This window comes from Marmota monax, unplaced genomic scaffold (genome assembly GCF_021218885.2).
Source record: "Marmota monax isolate L192 unplaced genomic scaffold, Marmota_monax_Labrador192_F-V1.1 WCK01_AAM20220418_F8-fsc00061, whole genome shotgun sequence".
In the NCBI taxonomy this organism is placed as follows: domain Eukaryota; kingdom Metazoa; phylum Chordata; class Mammalia; order Rodentia; family Sciuridae; genus Marmota; species Marmota monax.
In genome coordinates, this window is record NW_026695230.1 from 8835615 (window position 1) to 8853037 (window position 17423).

Below are 17423 nucleotides of genomic sequence, written 5' to 3' on the forward strand. Positions count from 1 at the left end.
CCAAAGAATTGAACTATACTACAAATATAAAATAACCTCACTGAAGGAGATGGGAGGAAAGACATTGACCTAAGTAACTTTGCAAATAAGTTGATAAGACTAAAGGCAAAATGAATTGTGCCTAATCACTGTAGTCTAGTTGATCAAGTAATTTTCCTTGGAGGCATAGGTTAATCATTCTGATAATTTTACATATATATATATATATATATATATATATATACACACACACACACACACACACAGGAATTAAACAAATATGTAATGGATGGTGGATGGTAAAAGTCAGGTTTTTCACTGTTGAAGTGACTATTTCCAGATATGGAAGGGAAGAAGTTAGTATGATCCATGTGGTAATAGATTAGAGTTGGAATATGAATATAAACTCATGTTTAACACATATAAATACATATGGTTACATATAGAAATATTTATAGACGTGTACATTTATTATGCAAAGATGTACATGGGCTATACATATATTTCCTCTCTCTGTCAGCAAAACCAAAAAGAAATGATACCCTAGTGGCAGTGAACATACCAAGTGCCCAAATCTTGGGGTTTCTAATACCATTCTTCAATGAAAGGAACCAAGATCCCGTTTCTAGTTTTGGAGGAATGAATGATACTAGTAATGAGACAAAAGTATACAAGATAAGTAAGCACAGTGCATCTTGCAGGGCCAAAAAGCAAAAGTGTGTGAGCATATACACACATTCATACACATACACACACGTACACACACACACATACGCACACACAATGATGGGTATTTGTCAAAGGAACACAGAAGCCAACTGAAAGATCACCCAATGGCCAAATTGGAACAATTTGAATGACAAGTAAAGAAGTAGTATATTGTATCCTAAAGCATAAAATAAATAGCCATAAATATATGCTGATATAAATAAAAGAATAAACAAAGGAGGGAGAAGACAAATCTCCTGGGCCAAAATATTTCAAAGAATTCGTATATTCTCTATCTTCAAAGAGGGAAAGCATATCTCCCTACTCTTTAAGTGAATTGTACTCCAAAAGAGAATGGTATGGAAGAGGAACAGTTAACTTTACAGTGGAGAAACCTGACAAACACTACCTTACCCAGTGACGAAGGTCAACATCAACAGTGGTAAACCAGGTTGACAGTATTTACCCTCAATAAGCTATGATGGAAATGACACTTAACCTCTGTGTTCTTCCTCCCAAAACGAAACCCCAATCTAGCCATGAGAAAAATCATGTGAATGAAATCAAAAGGAGGAGACTTGGCTCTCAGTGGAAAGAACTTATAATCAAGAGGCTGGGTCCAGCATTGAAGAAGGTTGCCTCAGCCAAGCAATCACCTAAAGGCAAAATGAATTGTGCCTAATCACTGTAGTCTAGTTGATCAAGTAATTTTCCTTGGAAGTATAGGTTAATCATTCTGATAATCACACACACACACACACACACACACACACACAGGAATTGAACAAATATGTAATGGATGGTGGATGGTAAAAGTCAGGTTTTCCACTGTTGAGGTGACTATTTCCAGATATGGAAGAGAAGGAGCTAGAATGATCCATGGGGTAACAGAGTAGAGTTGGAATATGAATATGAACTCACATTTAGCTGACAGGGGGATGAGTAAGGGACCCCCAGCCCTCAGATGTTCTAAGACCAGAGCTCCATGAAGGGGAGGAACCCTGGAGGTCTATTTGCCTTCCCTCTTTTGCTTCTCGCAGGATGCAAAGGAGTGATCCTACCTTTGAGGACAAGCCATCTCCCAGGAACACAGTAGCCAAGGGCAAGCTGGGGCATTCTCTAGTAGGAAGAAGGGAGGAGTTGCTTGAGCCCAAAGAGGAAGAAAGCCTGGCCTCTACTTCATCCCCAGACCAGCCTTTGTCTCCAGGGATAGGGAGGAGCACATCCAGCTGACATTTGCTCTGAGCAGGGAGGCCCTTTAGGGTGGAGGCTGGAGCAAGGCCAACAGGGAGGCAGGATGGGACAGCTGCCCTGGCTCTAAGTATAAGTCCCTGCCCTATTGTGCAGAGAGGAGCTTGAGCAAAGCCCAGACTAGGACTCTCAGGGTTGGCTCAGCGCACTCAGCTGAGGGACAATGTAGTCACCACAAAAAGGTCAACCCACCTTCCCCAGACATTCAAGTTGGCCATTTTTTCAGTTATGTTCATAGGTGGATGACATAACTTTAGGGTCACCTCCTCCAGAAAACCTTTCCTGTTCCACTTTACCCCCTGTCACTAATGCCAGGTAAAACAAAAATAATGAAAAGTTGTTCCATAGAGACCACCCTATGTTCTCATAGCTGCTGTAACATAGTGGGTTATGGAGCCCCTCATCTTCACACACCAAACTGTAAGGCCTAGGAGGACAGAGCCACGTCTAACTCATCCCAGTCTCCAAAACCCAGCACTACCTCTGACACCAGTAGTGTTTGCTGTTCAGTGTGAATGAATTAATGAATGAATGATGGAAATGTTGAAGATACAATTCACTGAAGCAGAGAAAATGAAGTGGAATTAGATACAATTTATAAATTTCATTACAACACCAAGGACCAGGAAAGGGAAATGACTCTCAATCAACAGAGATGCTACCCTGGCTCTGCTCAGAGAAAAGAGGCAACAGACAGGGGGCCATGGAAAGACCTGGGGGCCTCCCCTAAATCCTACTCTCCCTAGGGATAGTGGACAGGAGTAGCTAGAAGATTAAGCCTGGGCACCCTAGACTTACCAGGCCACATGGGGCGTTCTGCAATGTCACTGTGAAGGTGCCCGAGGAGCGGCTCTTGGCCAGGATATATTGACACGTGGCAGGGAAAGTGTACCTCCGGCCGTCAAAGGTGGTGAAGTGGATGTCACCAGTCACTGAGCACTCAGCTGAGGAAGAGAAAGGCCACTGACCAAGGGAGCTACCGCAAAGGGATTGTCTCTGCCTTGCAGGCCACAAGCTTGAAGACAGAACTCTATCTTCCAGAATCAGGCAGAGTTAAGAAGCTTTCCACTTGAGAGTCCTGGTCAGGGAGAGACCCAGACCTGCCCTCAGAAAGCTATCTTAAGACAGACACAGCCCTACCTGGGGAACTCCCTTTGAGGGGGACCTGGCCCTGAGCTTGGGGACCAGTCTCAGTCTCACAAACTCAGGAAGGCCCTTCTATATATAGGACTCCACATAACACCCTTCTGACAGGGGTGGAGCAATTCCCTGGTCAGGCAAAGCCAGCTCTGAGGAAACAAGGGGAGCTGAGTGGTTCCCAGTAGGCCTGGCCCCTGGAACATCCCTGCCCCAAAATCTGTGATACTAGTAGAAGGGGACAGAGTCCAAGATAAGGGTCTAATGTACCTGGACAGACAGCAGTACTGCACATCCACTTGCCAGCAGTGCACGTGCTGAAACACAGAGACCAGGGAGCAAAGGTTACCTCTCCAGGATTGGAATAGTTGCTGGGAGACTGCAAGGGCCCCAGATCTCCTGCTCCCAGTCCTCCATCTTCCCATCTCTAAAATGAGTGGTAGAGAATTACCTGCTATGGATTGTATCTGGTGAGATCCCCTGAGATTCACAGAAGCTGAGTGAATGCCCCTGTGTCATCAGCACTGCTAGACCTCAGATGGGCAGCCCTAACAGAAAGCCCCAGCCACCTCAGGCCCCTCCCTCTAGGCAGTGGATACAGACCAGGTATTACAATCTTCCTTCACCATAGAGCCAGGTGGGTACAGAGTCCCATGGAACTCACAGGGACACTCAGCTGGTGCCACACAGCCCCCATCCTCGAAGATCAGCCCTAGGGCAACAACAAAGGCCTGCTTAAGTCACCTCTGCCTATGTTCATGAGCCATTTATAGTTTCCCAGGGCCTGCAATAAAGATCCCTTACACAGATGTGTTCACTTCTGAGCCCACTTTCAAACCATCTCCTCTAAATCCTAAGCTCAGACCAGACATGAATTTCTTCTGGGTAATAATCCCACTGCTCAGAGGACCACCCCCAACCTGCACACTAACTAGCTTCTCCTCACCACCTTTCAAAGGCCTATCATGCATCTGGAACCAGTCTAGGTACCATCTTCTCCAGACAGCCTTCCCTCACCTCCTCTCCCATGAATTCCTCTATCTCTCCTTGTTTGAACCCCTGAGCTGATTTTTACCACATCATACCTTAGACTGGCGTCAGATGTGTGTCTTATCCCTGAAACCAGATCCTGATCCCTAAAGTCAATGCCTACAGCTTTTTTTTTTATCTCAACCCTCTGCCTAGCTAAGTGAATTGTACCCTACAAATGTGATGCAAATTTATACACCATAAAAAACAAAATAAAATAACTGTATATGGATAGCTGTTTAAATAAATACATGTGTGAATAAATGAATGACTTATCCTCATCTACACACCTTAAAAAGCTCAGTCCCAATTAAGTTAAATATCCCAATAAAATCAGATGATTGTCTAAAGAGGCCACAGTTCCACCCACATCTCTTAAGACATTCACTTATTTGTTGTTTGCTCCTTTCTTCTTTTACTCATTCATTCCACAAATAGGCTGTCTCTGAGCCACTGTTTCTGTGCTAGGTCAGAAAGTTGCTGCCACATCCTAACTCCACTTCCCCCAGCATACCGTTGGGGCAGTAGCAGCCATCCACACAGGCAATCTCGCTGTCCACACAGGACGTCCGGGACTGGCAGGAGGCGGGGCAGCAGGCAATGCACTCATTGTAGGTAAAGTCCTTCTCTTTGCAGTGCACGGCTTGAGAGGAAGGGAACAGTGGCCTGTTGGCTCTGCCAGGACCCACGTTCACTCCAGGGCCCAGGATGGGAGTGCAAAGCTTTTGCTTTTCCTGATTCTCTAGTTCTAAAAAGAGCACTGTGTGCCCAGGAAATTGGCAAGGGCCTCGGAGGCTTTCAGACCAGCCTCATCTCACAGGCCAGTCCTCTATCCCTGACCCTGAACCTCAGTTGTCCCATCACATGCAGTTGGAACCTCAGAGCTTAAAGCTCTGATGACTATGGTTCTGAGCAGGACAGAGCATTCAGCCGAGGACTGAAAATGTCACCCAAAGGCCACATCAGAGCTTGTCTGAAGCCCTCCCTGCCCACCACCAGGCTGCACCTACTGCATTGCCAGAGCTGGGTCCTCCAACCCTGCAGGGGCCGCCCAGCCTGTGCACATGCCCGAGCATATTCAGCCAGTGCTCGGCACCAGGTGGCTTCGTCGCTTCCTGATCTGTGCAAGGAAATTGAAGGTCACATGGGAATAAGGTCTAACCTGCCACCAGTCCCAAAGCACCTTGTAGAGACTACAGGGCTTCAGGGTACCCCTCCTCCCCCTCAGTTTGAAAGGGAGCTGAGGAGGCATCTAGGCATACAAATCCCTAGACTGAAGGCAGAAACCTGGATTCCAGTCCCAGCATTGCCATTGACTTGCTGTGTGACCCTGAAGGGATCAGACCCCATCTCGGAGCCTCAGTTTAATGGGGGAAGCTCTGCCCCACCTAGGCAGATGAGAATTCCAGAGCTTTAAGAAGCATATCTGGGATTATCAGTGGCCCACATTCAGAGCCCTCACCCCAAATACTGGAAGGGGTTCCCCACAACCCAACACCACACAACTCCTGGTTCCCACTCACTGGCAGAGATCACTGGTACAGCTGGCTGCAAAGGGCAGAGGACTGACGTAGGCATGGCAGACATCAAAGGGGGGTCGTAGCAGTGCCTCACAACGCTCATACACACCCTGAATGAAGTAAGGGCCAGGAACTGGGGCTGGAAGCTGGAAGAGCTACACATAGCCCTCACTTCACCAGGCCCTAGTGGACCCTGACTTCATCTGGAGGGAGAAGAGGAGGAGGTGGAGTGTGCAGATGAGAAGGAATGGCAACAGTTGCCTGGGTCCCGGTGGCCAATGGCTTTCTAAGAACTTGACAGGAAACCAACTACAGCTTGGCACTGAGGTGGGGGACTCTCCTTAGGGCCCAGACCTGCATGGTTCCTGGGTTCTGCTGCAGGCATGGTGGGCGAGGAAGGGAGGAGGTTGTGGGCCCTGGAGGGTGGTTGGGGAGCAGCTCCTGCCAGCTGTGCACAAACTCAGCTACATCATCCGTCAGCTTTCCTGTAGGGAAGAAGTCACATAATCAGGGAGGGTAGAGGTAGGAGGAGCAGTGGGCTCTGAGGTGCCATGGAATAGGTAAGAAGTTTTGAAGAACCAGCCTCCTGAGCTGCGGTCTCAATCTGAACTTCCCAGCTGAACCATTCTGATAGAAAAGCTATTCATCTATAATAGTCAAGAATGTTCATCCAAGCGTAGTGGCACATGCCTGTAATCCCAGTGGCCAGGAAGGCTGAGGCAGGAGGATTGTGAGTTCAAAGCCAGCCTCAGCAAAAGCAACGTGCTAAGCAAATCAGTAAGACCCTGCCTCTAAATAAAATACAAAATAGGGCTGGAGATGTGACTCAGTGGTTGAGTGCCCCTGAGTTAAATCCCCAGTTTCCCCTGCAACCTCCCAAAATGTTCAAGAACCTGTAGTGGCTTCCTACTGCTCCAAACTCAGAGTATCATATACCATGCAACCAACAGAGAAAAAGTTCTTGCACCTCACTGAGCCTGATTCCCCATGTGTAGAAAGGAGAAATAATCCCCTAGTGACATTACTACAAAGACTACTAGAGATGATGCAGTCAAGTGGTTAGCACATTGTGAGTGCTCAAAAGGAGTCACTTTCCTTCCCAGCTGGAGCCACCATGACTTATCCTGAGACCTTCATTTTTACTTCCTACCCATCCCTCCATGGGTACCTTCAGGTCTAATTGGGCCCTTTCTCTTCCTGGCTTTTTCTAGGCCCCTGTTCCCTGGCTCCTCTCTCTGCCACCTGGAAAGTGTTCATTATATCTGCACATAACCTGAGTAGGAATTCTTATCATGACTATTTTATAAATGAAGAAACTGAGGTCCAGAGTATTGAGAACATGCCTAAAGCCACACATTTAGCAAGAGGTCCCTGGCCTCCCACTGGGTCCTTAACACTATGACCATGACCCCAGATCTCTACCCCAAGTCCCCTCCAGGCCCTCCCAGCCAAACCCAGTCTCAATTCCCACCAAAGCCTTTCAGAAATCACATGCCCTGCACCTCACCATAGCTGGTCATCAGGTCATCCTGGGGGTCAGCATTGTTGTTTCCACACAGCCCCTTGGTCCAGCCCAGGAACTCTGGGCTCATCTTGATGTAGACAGCTGAGGCGCCATCCCAGGCCAGTGTGAAGGCTGACTGGTACCGCACAATGACATAGCCAGCAAGCCTCTGCAGACGCACGTTCCCCATCACATGTGGCAGTGGGACTCTGAAGAGCATAGCACAGAGCTTCAGGGAGTCCACATATCTCTACGACCCTATCCCTTAACCAAAGGACCAGCCATCCCCTACTCCATGATCTGAAGCCCCCACAATATCTCTCCCCTGAATTCCCATGTGCCTGGAAGAGGCATTTTACTCTTCAGAGGGCTCTCTCTCTCTCTCTCTCTCTCTCTCTCTCTCTGTTCTGGTATTCAGGATTGAACCTGAGGGCATGCTACAATTGAATGACATTCCTTTAATTTCCTTTTTTAAATTTTTATACACAGTTGCACTAAGTTACTGAGACTGGCCTCAAACTTGAGATCTTCCTGCCTCAGCCTCTCCTCTCAAGCTGCCAAGATTGCAGGCATGCACCAACATAGCTGGCAAAAGCATTTTCAATATTGCAATTTTCCTGGCAAGGATAAATCTTAGAGAAATTGAATTTGCCACCTCCTTTCTCCCAGACAAGAAAGCAGATATAAAGTGGACTTCTACTTTATTTATTTGTTTATTTATTTTAATGGTGAGCAAAAACATAGTGATAAGTCTAGAAGCCAAAAGAGGGAGAAAACTGAGAGACCAAGAAAAGACATAGAGCTTTAGCACTCCTGATCACTTTCCCAGTTTTACTGGTACAGGGACCCTAGCCAATCTAGAATTTGCCAATTTTCACTCCAGCTGGAAATCAGAAAAGAGAAACAAAAGTAGTGCCTAACCAGCGAAAAGATCTAAATGTCAGTCCAATATTTACAGCAGAAAGCTTAGGGTCTTAGTCTTATTCTCAGCCCCATAAAATTTGGGTACCCAGTTTCCAGATCTGAAGCAAGAGATACAGATGGGGCAAAAGTCAAAATAGGAAGAGCCCCTCTGGCAGCAACCTGAAGTGACATTGGACAGCAAGGGAAGTAAGAAAGAATTGAGACAGAACCACAGTCTGGGGCTATTTAGTATGAGAGCAGAGTCTTCACCCCTCAGGTGGTCCCGGGGCATCCCTGATGGCCTAGCAAGATAACCAACATTCAAAATGACCTTGCATCATCAGAAAAGTGTGAAAATGAGTGTAGTCTGCTCAGAGGAGGTAGAAACTGTGTGATTCATTTGGGGAGAATTCCATCAAATTATAAAAGAAAAAAATTAAGTATGTTTATAGTAGTAAACCCAAATCTCTAGAAAATTCTGCCATCTTGTGAAAATCTGCCGTCTGGAAACCCACAGAGTCTAAGGGTTGCAGAAAACTATGAAAGACTCAACTTCCTGCCAACCCTACTGAAACCCAGTTGATCCAACAGTAAGCTTCTGTCCTGATGGTGGAAAGTGCTGTTTGTCCCCTGAAAATAATTTCCTTTAGGCTTGAGAAGGGCAGATGGTCCCCTTCCCAGTGTAGAGATGGAGGATGGCTCAGAGTGGAAGAGTCATAGTTACCTCATGCCTCCATGGGTGACTTCCTTGGCCAGATGGATCTCTTGCTCACCCGCAAGGAAGAGGCTGACAGACCTTGAGCAGGTATAGGGGGCGGAGCCACACTGTGGGTCGTTGTGCACCTGATTGGAGAGTTCAAAGGCCAGTTCACAGGCTCCTGCTACAGTCCTGGCCCTGAGTGGCACTCCTTGTTGAGCTTCTGCTAATGTGGCCTACCCCTGTGAGACAAGCATCTTTCCTCTATGACCTCTCCCAGTCCTCACAGGACCACAGGGAGGTTAGAGCTATGAGTATCTGCATTTTAGAGGTGGAGTTATTAAGGTTGAACACACAATTTGCAAATAGTAGAGACAGGATTCTAAACCAGGTCTGCATGGATTGGATTTCAGGGCTCCCTTCAGACCATTGTACTATCTCCCTGATTGTGGACAGTTTTGTTTATCTTCCCAGGTTGTCCGATCAGATTGAAGGCTGATTATGAATTCACACCATTCCACACTCATTCAAAACACAGTCACACACACACCCATATATATACTCACAGGACACTTTCAGTGCACATGTCATAAGCACACTCTCCATACCCCTGGCACGCAGAGACAGCTCCCCTGCACACATAGGCACACACATCACTCTGATGCTGTTAGTCACACATATCTTTTCTCTGTTCCCTTCAGAATCCATAAACCCACTGGGTAGGGTAGGGTTCCCAGAGCTTAGGGAAAAGGTGTGACAGTGTCTTCCTGCCATGTCCAGAAACCCTTCCCAGGAACCAACCTTCCATTAGATGACTGTTAGATGTGGTTAAAAAGGCTCAAGCTCCTTCAACTAAAAAATGGGAACTATGAAAGCCACCCAAGTTCTAATTAACAGCTTTCTAAGCATTTTTTACCATAACCCAGAGTAAGACATACATATATAAGTAAAACAGTAAAACAAAGTTTAAAATTAATATCCACATTAATGGTTAATGCATTCTTACATTTTCTTTCTCTTTTTTAAATGCTAGGTGTAAGTCATTAAGTTGTTTCATAACCCATCAATGTGTGGCACCCCATTAATCTAAGTAATCATAACATATCCATCATGAAATGACAGTCATGAAAAACTCTGATGCATGATTCCCCAAGGCAGAGAGGGGAGAGTTGGTCACCACCCCAGCCCATCCTGCGCATGGCCTCCAGGGCAGCCTTTTGGTACACATATTCCTGAGGCAGGAGGATTATACCCAGCTGGCAGAGGGGTGACACTGAGTGCTAGGATCTCCCCAAACCCCCAACCCTTTGACCCTAAAGACCAAGGTGCCCTCAGGCAGAGCAGGTTCCCAGGTAGATTTTTCTCCAGGCAGGTGTATTGGCCTGGAGGTGACTCCTCACTCAACACATGGGTGGCAAGGAAATCAAGTCTTCAAAATAGTGCCTCTCACACGTATGTTCATATATTTGACAAGCTTTTACTGAGCACTAATGCAGACACTGGAAAAACCAAACAAAAAACATGGCTCCTAGCCTAGGAAGTATTTGGTAGAGGATGAAACCCAGAAGCAGTCCTTGTAAGAGATGTGCAATGGCAAGGTCATGTTAACCCAGAGAGGGGCTCCTCTACCAGCTTGGAAAGGCAGCACATCTGGTTAGTCTCTTTAGAGTTGGTGACTAAATGGAGTCATCTGAGACCTCCAACATCTCTTCTGAGGCACCATGCACTTTATCTGAGGCCCTTAATACCCAGAATTTCCTTTACCTAGAATGTCTTCTTATCCATCCCCACTCCCACTGCTCTCCCTTTTGCTAACTCTAATTCTTTCTTCAGATCCCAACTTAAATGTCCCGTCTGATGCCCAGTTGTATTTGAAATGATTCACTTCATCTCATGTCTGTTTTTTCCATATCTGTCTCTTGTTCTCAGGGCCTTCCACCCCCAAACCTTGTACCCAGAAAAGAGTACAGTAGCACTCAAATATTTCAGTAAATGAATGAATAGCCAGGGGATAGCTGAGACTCAGTAGGCAAGCAAGAACTGTGGAGCCATGTCCCCTTCTAGGTGCAGACTCCCTGGGCTGCAGCTGGCCATGATGGGGACAGGAGGGTGCCAGGTTCTCCAACATAAGCAGAGCCCAGGTTTCCCCACCCACCATGGACTGGTAGAACTTTCTGGACAGACAGGGCAGGGGAGACCTCACCTGGATGGAGAAGCTCTGCCCCTCAGGTTCATGGCGCCCCACCAGCATGTAGCTGCCCTTCCCAGAGAGGTAGTAGTAGAGGCCGTCAAATGTCTCCACATGGTGCTGCCCCCACGCCCGGCAAATACTATCCCTCTCAGGGCCGGCATTGTACACTGAGGCAGGGGAAAGAGAGCTTCTCTGCACTGCTGTACTGGGCACCAGGCTGGAGGCTGGTGAGTTCCCCTCAGCCCAGCAGGCCTCAGCACCCACCCCCGGGGGTTAAGGGTACAGCCCAGACTCACCCATCTGGCAGCGTGGTCCACTGGCATTGAAGCGTCTACACTCACAGAAAGCTGGGTGCACACACTCGCCCCCATTAAAGCAGGAGAACAAATCTGCAAGGGAGACACAGAGTCACCTCCCAATGGAGCCAAGACGGGCAGAACCCAGTGATACATACTTTCTTGTGCTGGGCATCAGGTCCTTATCCCAGGCAGCCCCAATATTTCTTAGCTGGCCTGAATGGGGGCCTTGAGGGATACCTCAGACTGTAGCCCTGCCCACTCTCTAGCAGGCAGGCCAGGTGGGGTGGCAGAGGCTCTGCCTTTAGTATGCACCAAGAGGCCCCAAGGCTGTCAGGCCTTCAATTCCCTAAGCTGAAATCCTGGCAGGCAGGCAAGGGAGCAAAACTGAGAAAATAGAGCATGAGGAGTGAGCAGGGAGAGACCGTCTGGAAGATCCTCAGGTAGTATTCTTCCTCTGTGCTCCACAGGGCAGGGTCAGAGGCCAGGAGATGGGGAGAGGCCCTTTTATGGGAAGCTTGTAGTGAGAAGGCCACAGGTGAAGAGGAAGCAAAGTAGAACAGCGTGGTGAAGGAAGCAGTCATGATGTGGGAGGATAGGCCACAGACACGGAGCAGGTGATGGGGGCAGGCCCAGGCATGAGACAGATGAGGGGAGGGACCATAGACACAGGACAGGTGAGAGGAGAGGACACAGAAAACAGGACATAGTGAAGAGCAATGCCACTGGAAGTAGAAAGAAGGCACAGAAACAGAATGAAGGGGAGAGAAAACCAGCCACTGAATAAGAAGCCCAATTTCATTGGAGTCAGACGGTGTGAGGGGAGCCCCAGGGCCCTGGGATGCAGCTCTCCTCAGGTAGGAAGAAAAAGCAGAGTGGCATTGGAGGCCAATAGGGAAGGTATAGAGAGACCTGAGTCAGGAAAAGAGGTCACAGGAGGCCAGAGAGAAGACCCTTCCTGCCCTCAAAATTTCTTATGGGTCAGGAACCTGTCACAAACAGCCTGTAGACTACAGGGAGGGTGCCACTTACAAGATGGCGCACACTTGGCCCGATGGAGCCGCCTTTCCCAGGAAGACATGGCCAAGGAGTTGAGGGCTTCGGCTTCCTTTTAGAGACAAGATGGGGAGGACAATGAAGGGCTGACCTCAGGGCCAGCTCCTAGGTGGGCTTCCTGGAGGTCACAGCTCTTCTGTTCATTATCTGTAAAGAGGAAGCTCTCCTGCTCCTTGGTGTAGTGCTAAAGCCATTTACCTCCCCTGGCCACCATTGAGAGATACCAGAGAATTTTCAGGATATTCTAGACCCAGGACTGTTCTAGACCCTCTAAAGTGACATCTTGGGGAGCCTGGTGATGCCCAAAGTTTGAACATACCCCCCAGTCTATGCCCTAGTCTCCCCTTCCTTCTCCCTCCCTCTACAGGAAGCCTACTGCCCTCTACAGCCCCACACAGAAACCCTTGTCTGGAGAACAAACAGGGGGCAGAGGTGAGGAACACAAGAAGCCCCACACCCCTCCCCACCCCACCTTCCCCTGGGGCTCTTCCAAGAGCAGAAAAAGCAGGGCCTCAGGGATCCAACTACTTGTTCTAGGAACTCAGCTCCAAGTTAGAACTCTCCTTAAGGCCACAGATCTGAGGAGACAGCAAGGCAGGGCTCAGAATGCCTTGTCTCCAGACCACTCCCAGCACATGGTCTCTTCAGACATAAACCACCTGAAAGTTCAGTCCTGAGCATCAGGAGTGTCACTCGCCACACACTAGATGACCGGACACCTGACCTCTCAGAACTTCAGTCTGAGGGGTCTAATGACACCTGGGACCGGGACCAACACAGTGGGCTCCCTCTTAGAGATTCAGCCTCCTCATCAGTACAAAGTACCCAGAACTATGTTCCAGGCACTGAGCTAGGTGCAGTGAAGAGACAGAGTCCCTGCATGGAGCTTACGTTCTTGTTCTCACTACCAACCAGCCACAAACCTCACTGTGGGTTGATCTCTATGTCTTCCCCCTCACGGGCATCTCTGCATGCCTGGGGCTGAATCCCTGGTCTCCAGCAAATGACTTGAAACATAGCAAATATTCAGAAGCCTTGGTCCCAGGAGCCCAGCCCCAGCTCTCTGCCCTTCCTTTCTTAGCAGCTGAAGTCTCTCTGCCTCATGCTCTAACACTCATACCCTCCCTCTCCTTGTCCTTCTGAGCATCTGGGAGGTCGCTGACCCATCCTTTGCCAGGTTTCTTACCATCCTTTGGTACCTTCTGGGTCTTCTTAGCAGTCCTGACCCAGAGACCCAGGTCAGCCTTAGGGGTCAGGCTTCCCACCTGTAGCAACCTACCCTAAAGACCCTTGGAGACCACAGGAAACAGGAAATGGTAAAGCCACCATCCTCCTTTGGCCCCTGGAGAGCTCTAAATTAAGCTCATTGTTTGTGTCTCCACACTTCACCCCCACCTTAGATGTGGCCTCTGAGACTCATATTGTGAGGATAAGACAGCCCATGCCCCAAAGCCATTTTTGGAGTAGTCTTTAAATTCTGTCCAAATGATTCATCTTCAAGATGACTCAGGGGTTCTTAATTAGTTTTATGCCAAAAATCCCTTTAACAATCTAGTGAAGACTATGTAGACACCTTCTCAGAGTAATGTTTTCAAATATACCAAATAAAACCTAAGATTAAAAAGGAAATCAAATATACTATAACTATAAAATGTATTATTGAAGTGTGTGCTTTAGTAATATTTGTGCTTCTTTATTAACACATGCAATGACAAGATCTTATCACTGCCAAAATTTTGAAGTAGTAACGAGCATAAATGATATCTTGAGATATCAACAAGTGTAAGGTGATAGGAAAATATCTGTGATTCCTTCTGGTGACAGTCACCCTTGTGGTCTGAAGCCTATTGTAGTGATAACTGAAAGGCAAGCTAAACTTCAGTTGCATTGAGGTTTCTGAAAATAATAATGAACTTCTTTTCTCTCTCTCTCTTATTCAAATTCATGAAGCTGCTGGCCTAAACCACCAGTTCCCTGGAAAATGCCTGAACACTGCAGAAGCTGGACTGTCTTAAAATCAAGGTTAGTTGGCTATTGGTCTGGGATCATGGCTCATTCCTTGCAGATGAGGGCATTCCAGATAGGAGCCCTGGAAGTGTCCTTGGTGCAGGGAGCTCAGACCCACACACCATTAGTCACCTTAGAGTAAGACCATTCAAACTACTTATTGCTCTATTGAATAATGTGAGAAACCAGGTCACCTGGTTCAGATGTTTGTGCCTTTCCATAAGAAAAGGGGATGGAGGCTGCCAGGAAACTAGGAAGGATGGAAGTCCATTGGGGAATGAGATATCTGGGTAAGGATCATTTTCCCACTAAAATGTGTGGATTCCTAGAGACCTGTGAGCAGAGGGACAAGCCTGGCTCAATCAGGAGACTTGAGTTCATCTGTTCATTGTAAGATCACCTTTTCAACTCAAACTGTATCTGACTAAAATTCTAAAATTTGGAGCCTGGAAGAGCAGGTAAAGGAGAAGTAAAACACCTAGCAAATCCACATTATAGAAAAAGTGTGCCCCACCCCAGCTCACCCCCGCCTACCTCAGCCCGTCATAGGCCTTTATAACTATTTCCAAAAGGCAGATAGCTGGGTCTCATTGTTTTCTATTATAAATGATGCTCCCCAACATGCTGGCCCAACTGGTCACCCAGAGATGCTCACTGGGGTGGTGCACATAGCTGTGACTCAAGCCACTCTGGGGAATGTCACCACAGGTGGGCTGAATGTATAACATGTCTGTGGTTGTAGGAAAAAAAAAGGAGACCAATGTACACTGGAATTCAAAAGAAAACCTGAATCCCTGATCCAGAGGCCAACAAAGTTTGGTAAAGGGAGAAAACAAACCCCACCACCTTTCCCACAAATGAGGAGGATCCAGGAGGATGGACCAAGGAAATGGTCATGACTCAAAGGACAGTAGCTCAGTGTTCTACGTCTCAATCAATCCTTCCCTGCAACCTCCAGCAGGTGGCCCTATTTTTGCTAGCTTCTCAGGCAGTATTCCCGGGCACTGTACAGCATATGGAGAGGGGCCTATGACAGGGTTGAGGGCCTTTGCAATGCAGACAGGGAAAAGAGAACTTCACTCTCCTAGAGCCTCACCTGCCTGCTTTCACCTGTAGGAAGGCAGAGCTCAGCTGTGCCCACCCCTGCCAAAAAAAAAAAAAAAAATCACAGCTGGATTCAGGGCCCCAAGAGATTAGGAAAATGGGAATAGAAGTGTTTTATGGATTTTCACACTTCAGACACATACCAGGAATCTGTTCCCTTCTAATTCCCAAGACAGCCCTCCTGTATCTACAGAGTTCCCTGGCAGCCTCCCATCCAGATAGAAATATACCCGCTACCCAATGAAGACCCTATTCCCAGGTCCTCTTACCTGGCTTCCCATCACTGTTGTGGCATTCCCTGCGGCAAGGGTCACCTCCTGGTAGCTGTGGCTAAATGAGAATCAAGCCTGGCATGGGTTAGGGGCTAGGATGACCATGCCTCCCTTCACCCCCCAGGCATACCCCATTCTATGTGCTAACCCCTAGGGTCACCTGGACCAGGAATAGGGATGGGAACAGTGGGTGGGGTAACTAGATCATGTGCCTACTTACCTGGGTCCCTGGGCTGGCTCAGGCGGCAGCTCTGCACTTGCCCCAGGTGTGGCTGATGCAGCTGGAGAGGGAAGATTAAGGGGGGCTTTGCGTCCCTTTGTCTGGGTTTCCCACCACCATTTCCCCACCTACTAGGAAGCCTCTCTGGCATCACGTGGCATTCCCTTAGTCTCTCTCTCTCTCTCTCTCTCTCTCTCTCTCTCTCTCCAGCCTTCTCAAGTCCTTCTTCCAGCTCCCTGAGACCCTTCTAGGAAAGGATCTCCCTCCTTCTTTCCACTTCTTGAACCCCAGTTCAAGTCTTCCACCCAGTCTCACTTGAAACCCTTTCTCCTCTGCGCCATAAACCTGCTTCTCTTGCGGTAAGCTTCCCTCTTTCCAGACCCCCTCCCCTCCCTCCCTCAGATCAGACCTTCTCCTTCCACTCTCTCTCCAGCCTGCACAACCTGCTTCCCTAAAAGTTCCCACAGCCCTAGCCTCCCCTGTCTACACTGCTCTCACCGACAGGCTGCACCTGCCGGGACTCCAGAGCAGGCTCACCCCGGAGCCTCCAGATGCAAGCCAGTAGCAGGCAGAGCATGGACGTCGGGAATCCCATAGGGACGCAGGGGAACTGGAGAGCCTGAGCGCTGGGTCCAGCTCTGAGATGTCTCACACAGCAAGGCAGGGTCACACCTCCACTCCACACTACTTGTTGACTAGCTCCTGTGTCCCCGCTCCCTCCCTGACCCTCCTCCCAAGATCTTGGCTCCTCCCAGATTTAGAGTGACAGGACAGCCTAGCTCATTACCATAAGTTAGGCGCCAGAAGATGGTCCAGACTCTCCCTTTCTAGGCCTGTGGCTACTACCCTCCCCAGGGAGCCTGGATTCAGCTCATTCAGTCCCCTGAGGGAGCAGAGGCACCTGTGCAACCTCAGCTCCCTAACCTGGATCCTGGAAGCCGCTTCCACCAGAAATCAGAGATGCTGAATGAGTCCAATCCTAACTTCTACTTTTACAGAGGGTCACACTGAAGCCTGGAACATGCCACTTGGTGGTCAGTAGTCAGGAGCAGACTCTGGGCTCCCAAATCCCCAACCTATCCGGGTTGTGAACATCTTTGGAGAATGACTATGAGTCCTTCCTCTGAATGCCAGCACTAGCTCAGGAAATGTTGACTGAGCTAGGTTGTTCTAGTGCCTCATACTGCCGTATCATTGCTCCCATCAAGGCCAGACTGACAAAACAACTTTAAAATTGTGAACAAAGCACACTCTCTGTCCAAGATGAATTTTTAAGTGTTAGAAAGCTGAATCTGAAAGCCTTGGGAGGTTGTGCATTGTTCACATGGCTAACAGTTAAGAAACACCAACTAGATGCCAGTCCTTGCAGATAATTATGAGGAGGAAGAGGACAAGGAGGAGGAGATTTGGTCAGTAGGCCCCCAGGTAGGGGTATAATTTTGGATGTGCACATTCATTCATTCATTTAACAAACTTTTTGAGCATCTATTTTGTGCCATGCCCTACACTAGTCATATTATGGTAAATAGAACTCTGAGGCTATCATCAC

General features: G+C 48.2%; 1 protein-coding gene across 1 annotated transcript in view; it reads right to left on the reverse strand.

Annotated features, from left to right (window-relative positions):
• Positions 1 to 16469, reverse strand: part of Otog (otogelin) — a 74530-nt gene extending 58061 nt beyond the window's left edge. The window contains exons 1-15 of the mRNA XM_046437939.1: positions 16373 to 16469; positions 15875 to 15935; positions 15652 to 15712; positions 12248 to 12323; positions 11216 to 11308; positions 10932 to 11086; positions 8756 to 8874; positions 7132 to 7337; positions 5979 to 6109; positions 5628 to 5734; positions 5115 to 5224; positions 4619 to 4747; positions 3679 to 3787; positions 3346 to 3392; positions 2737 to 2882 (exon numbers count right to left, since the gene is read on the reverse strand). Of these exons, the coding sequence (XP_046293895.1) occupies positions 2737 to 2882; positions 3346 to 3392; positions 3679 to 3787; positions 4619 to 4747; positions 5115 to 5224; positions 5628 to 5734; positions 5979 to 6109; positions 7132 to 7337; positions 8756 to 8874; positions 10932 to 11086; positions 11216 to 11308; positions 12248 to 12323; positions 15652 to 15712; positions 15875 to 15935; positions 16373 to 16469 (1647 nt within the window). The remainder of the gene's footprint in view (positions 1 to 2736; positions 2883 to 3345; positions 3393 to 3678; positions 3788 to 4618; positions 4748 to 5114; positions 5225 to 5627; positions 5735 to 5978; positions 6110 to 7131; positions 7338 to 8755; positions 8875 to 10931; positions 11087 to 11215; positions 11309 to 12247; positions 12324 to 15651; positions 15713 to 15874; positions 15936 to 16372) is intronic.
• Between the last annotated feature and the right edge of the window lie 954 nt (positions 16470 to 17423).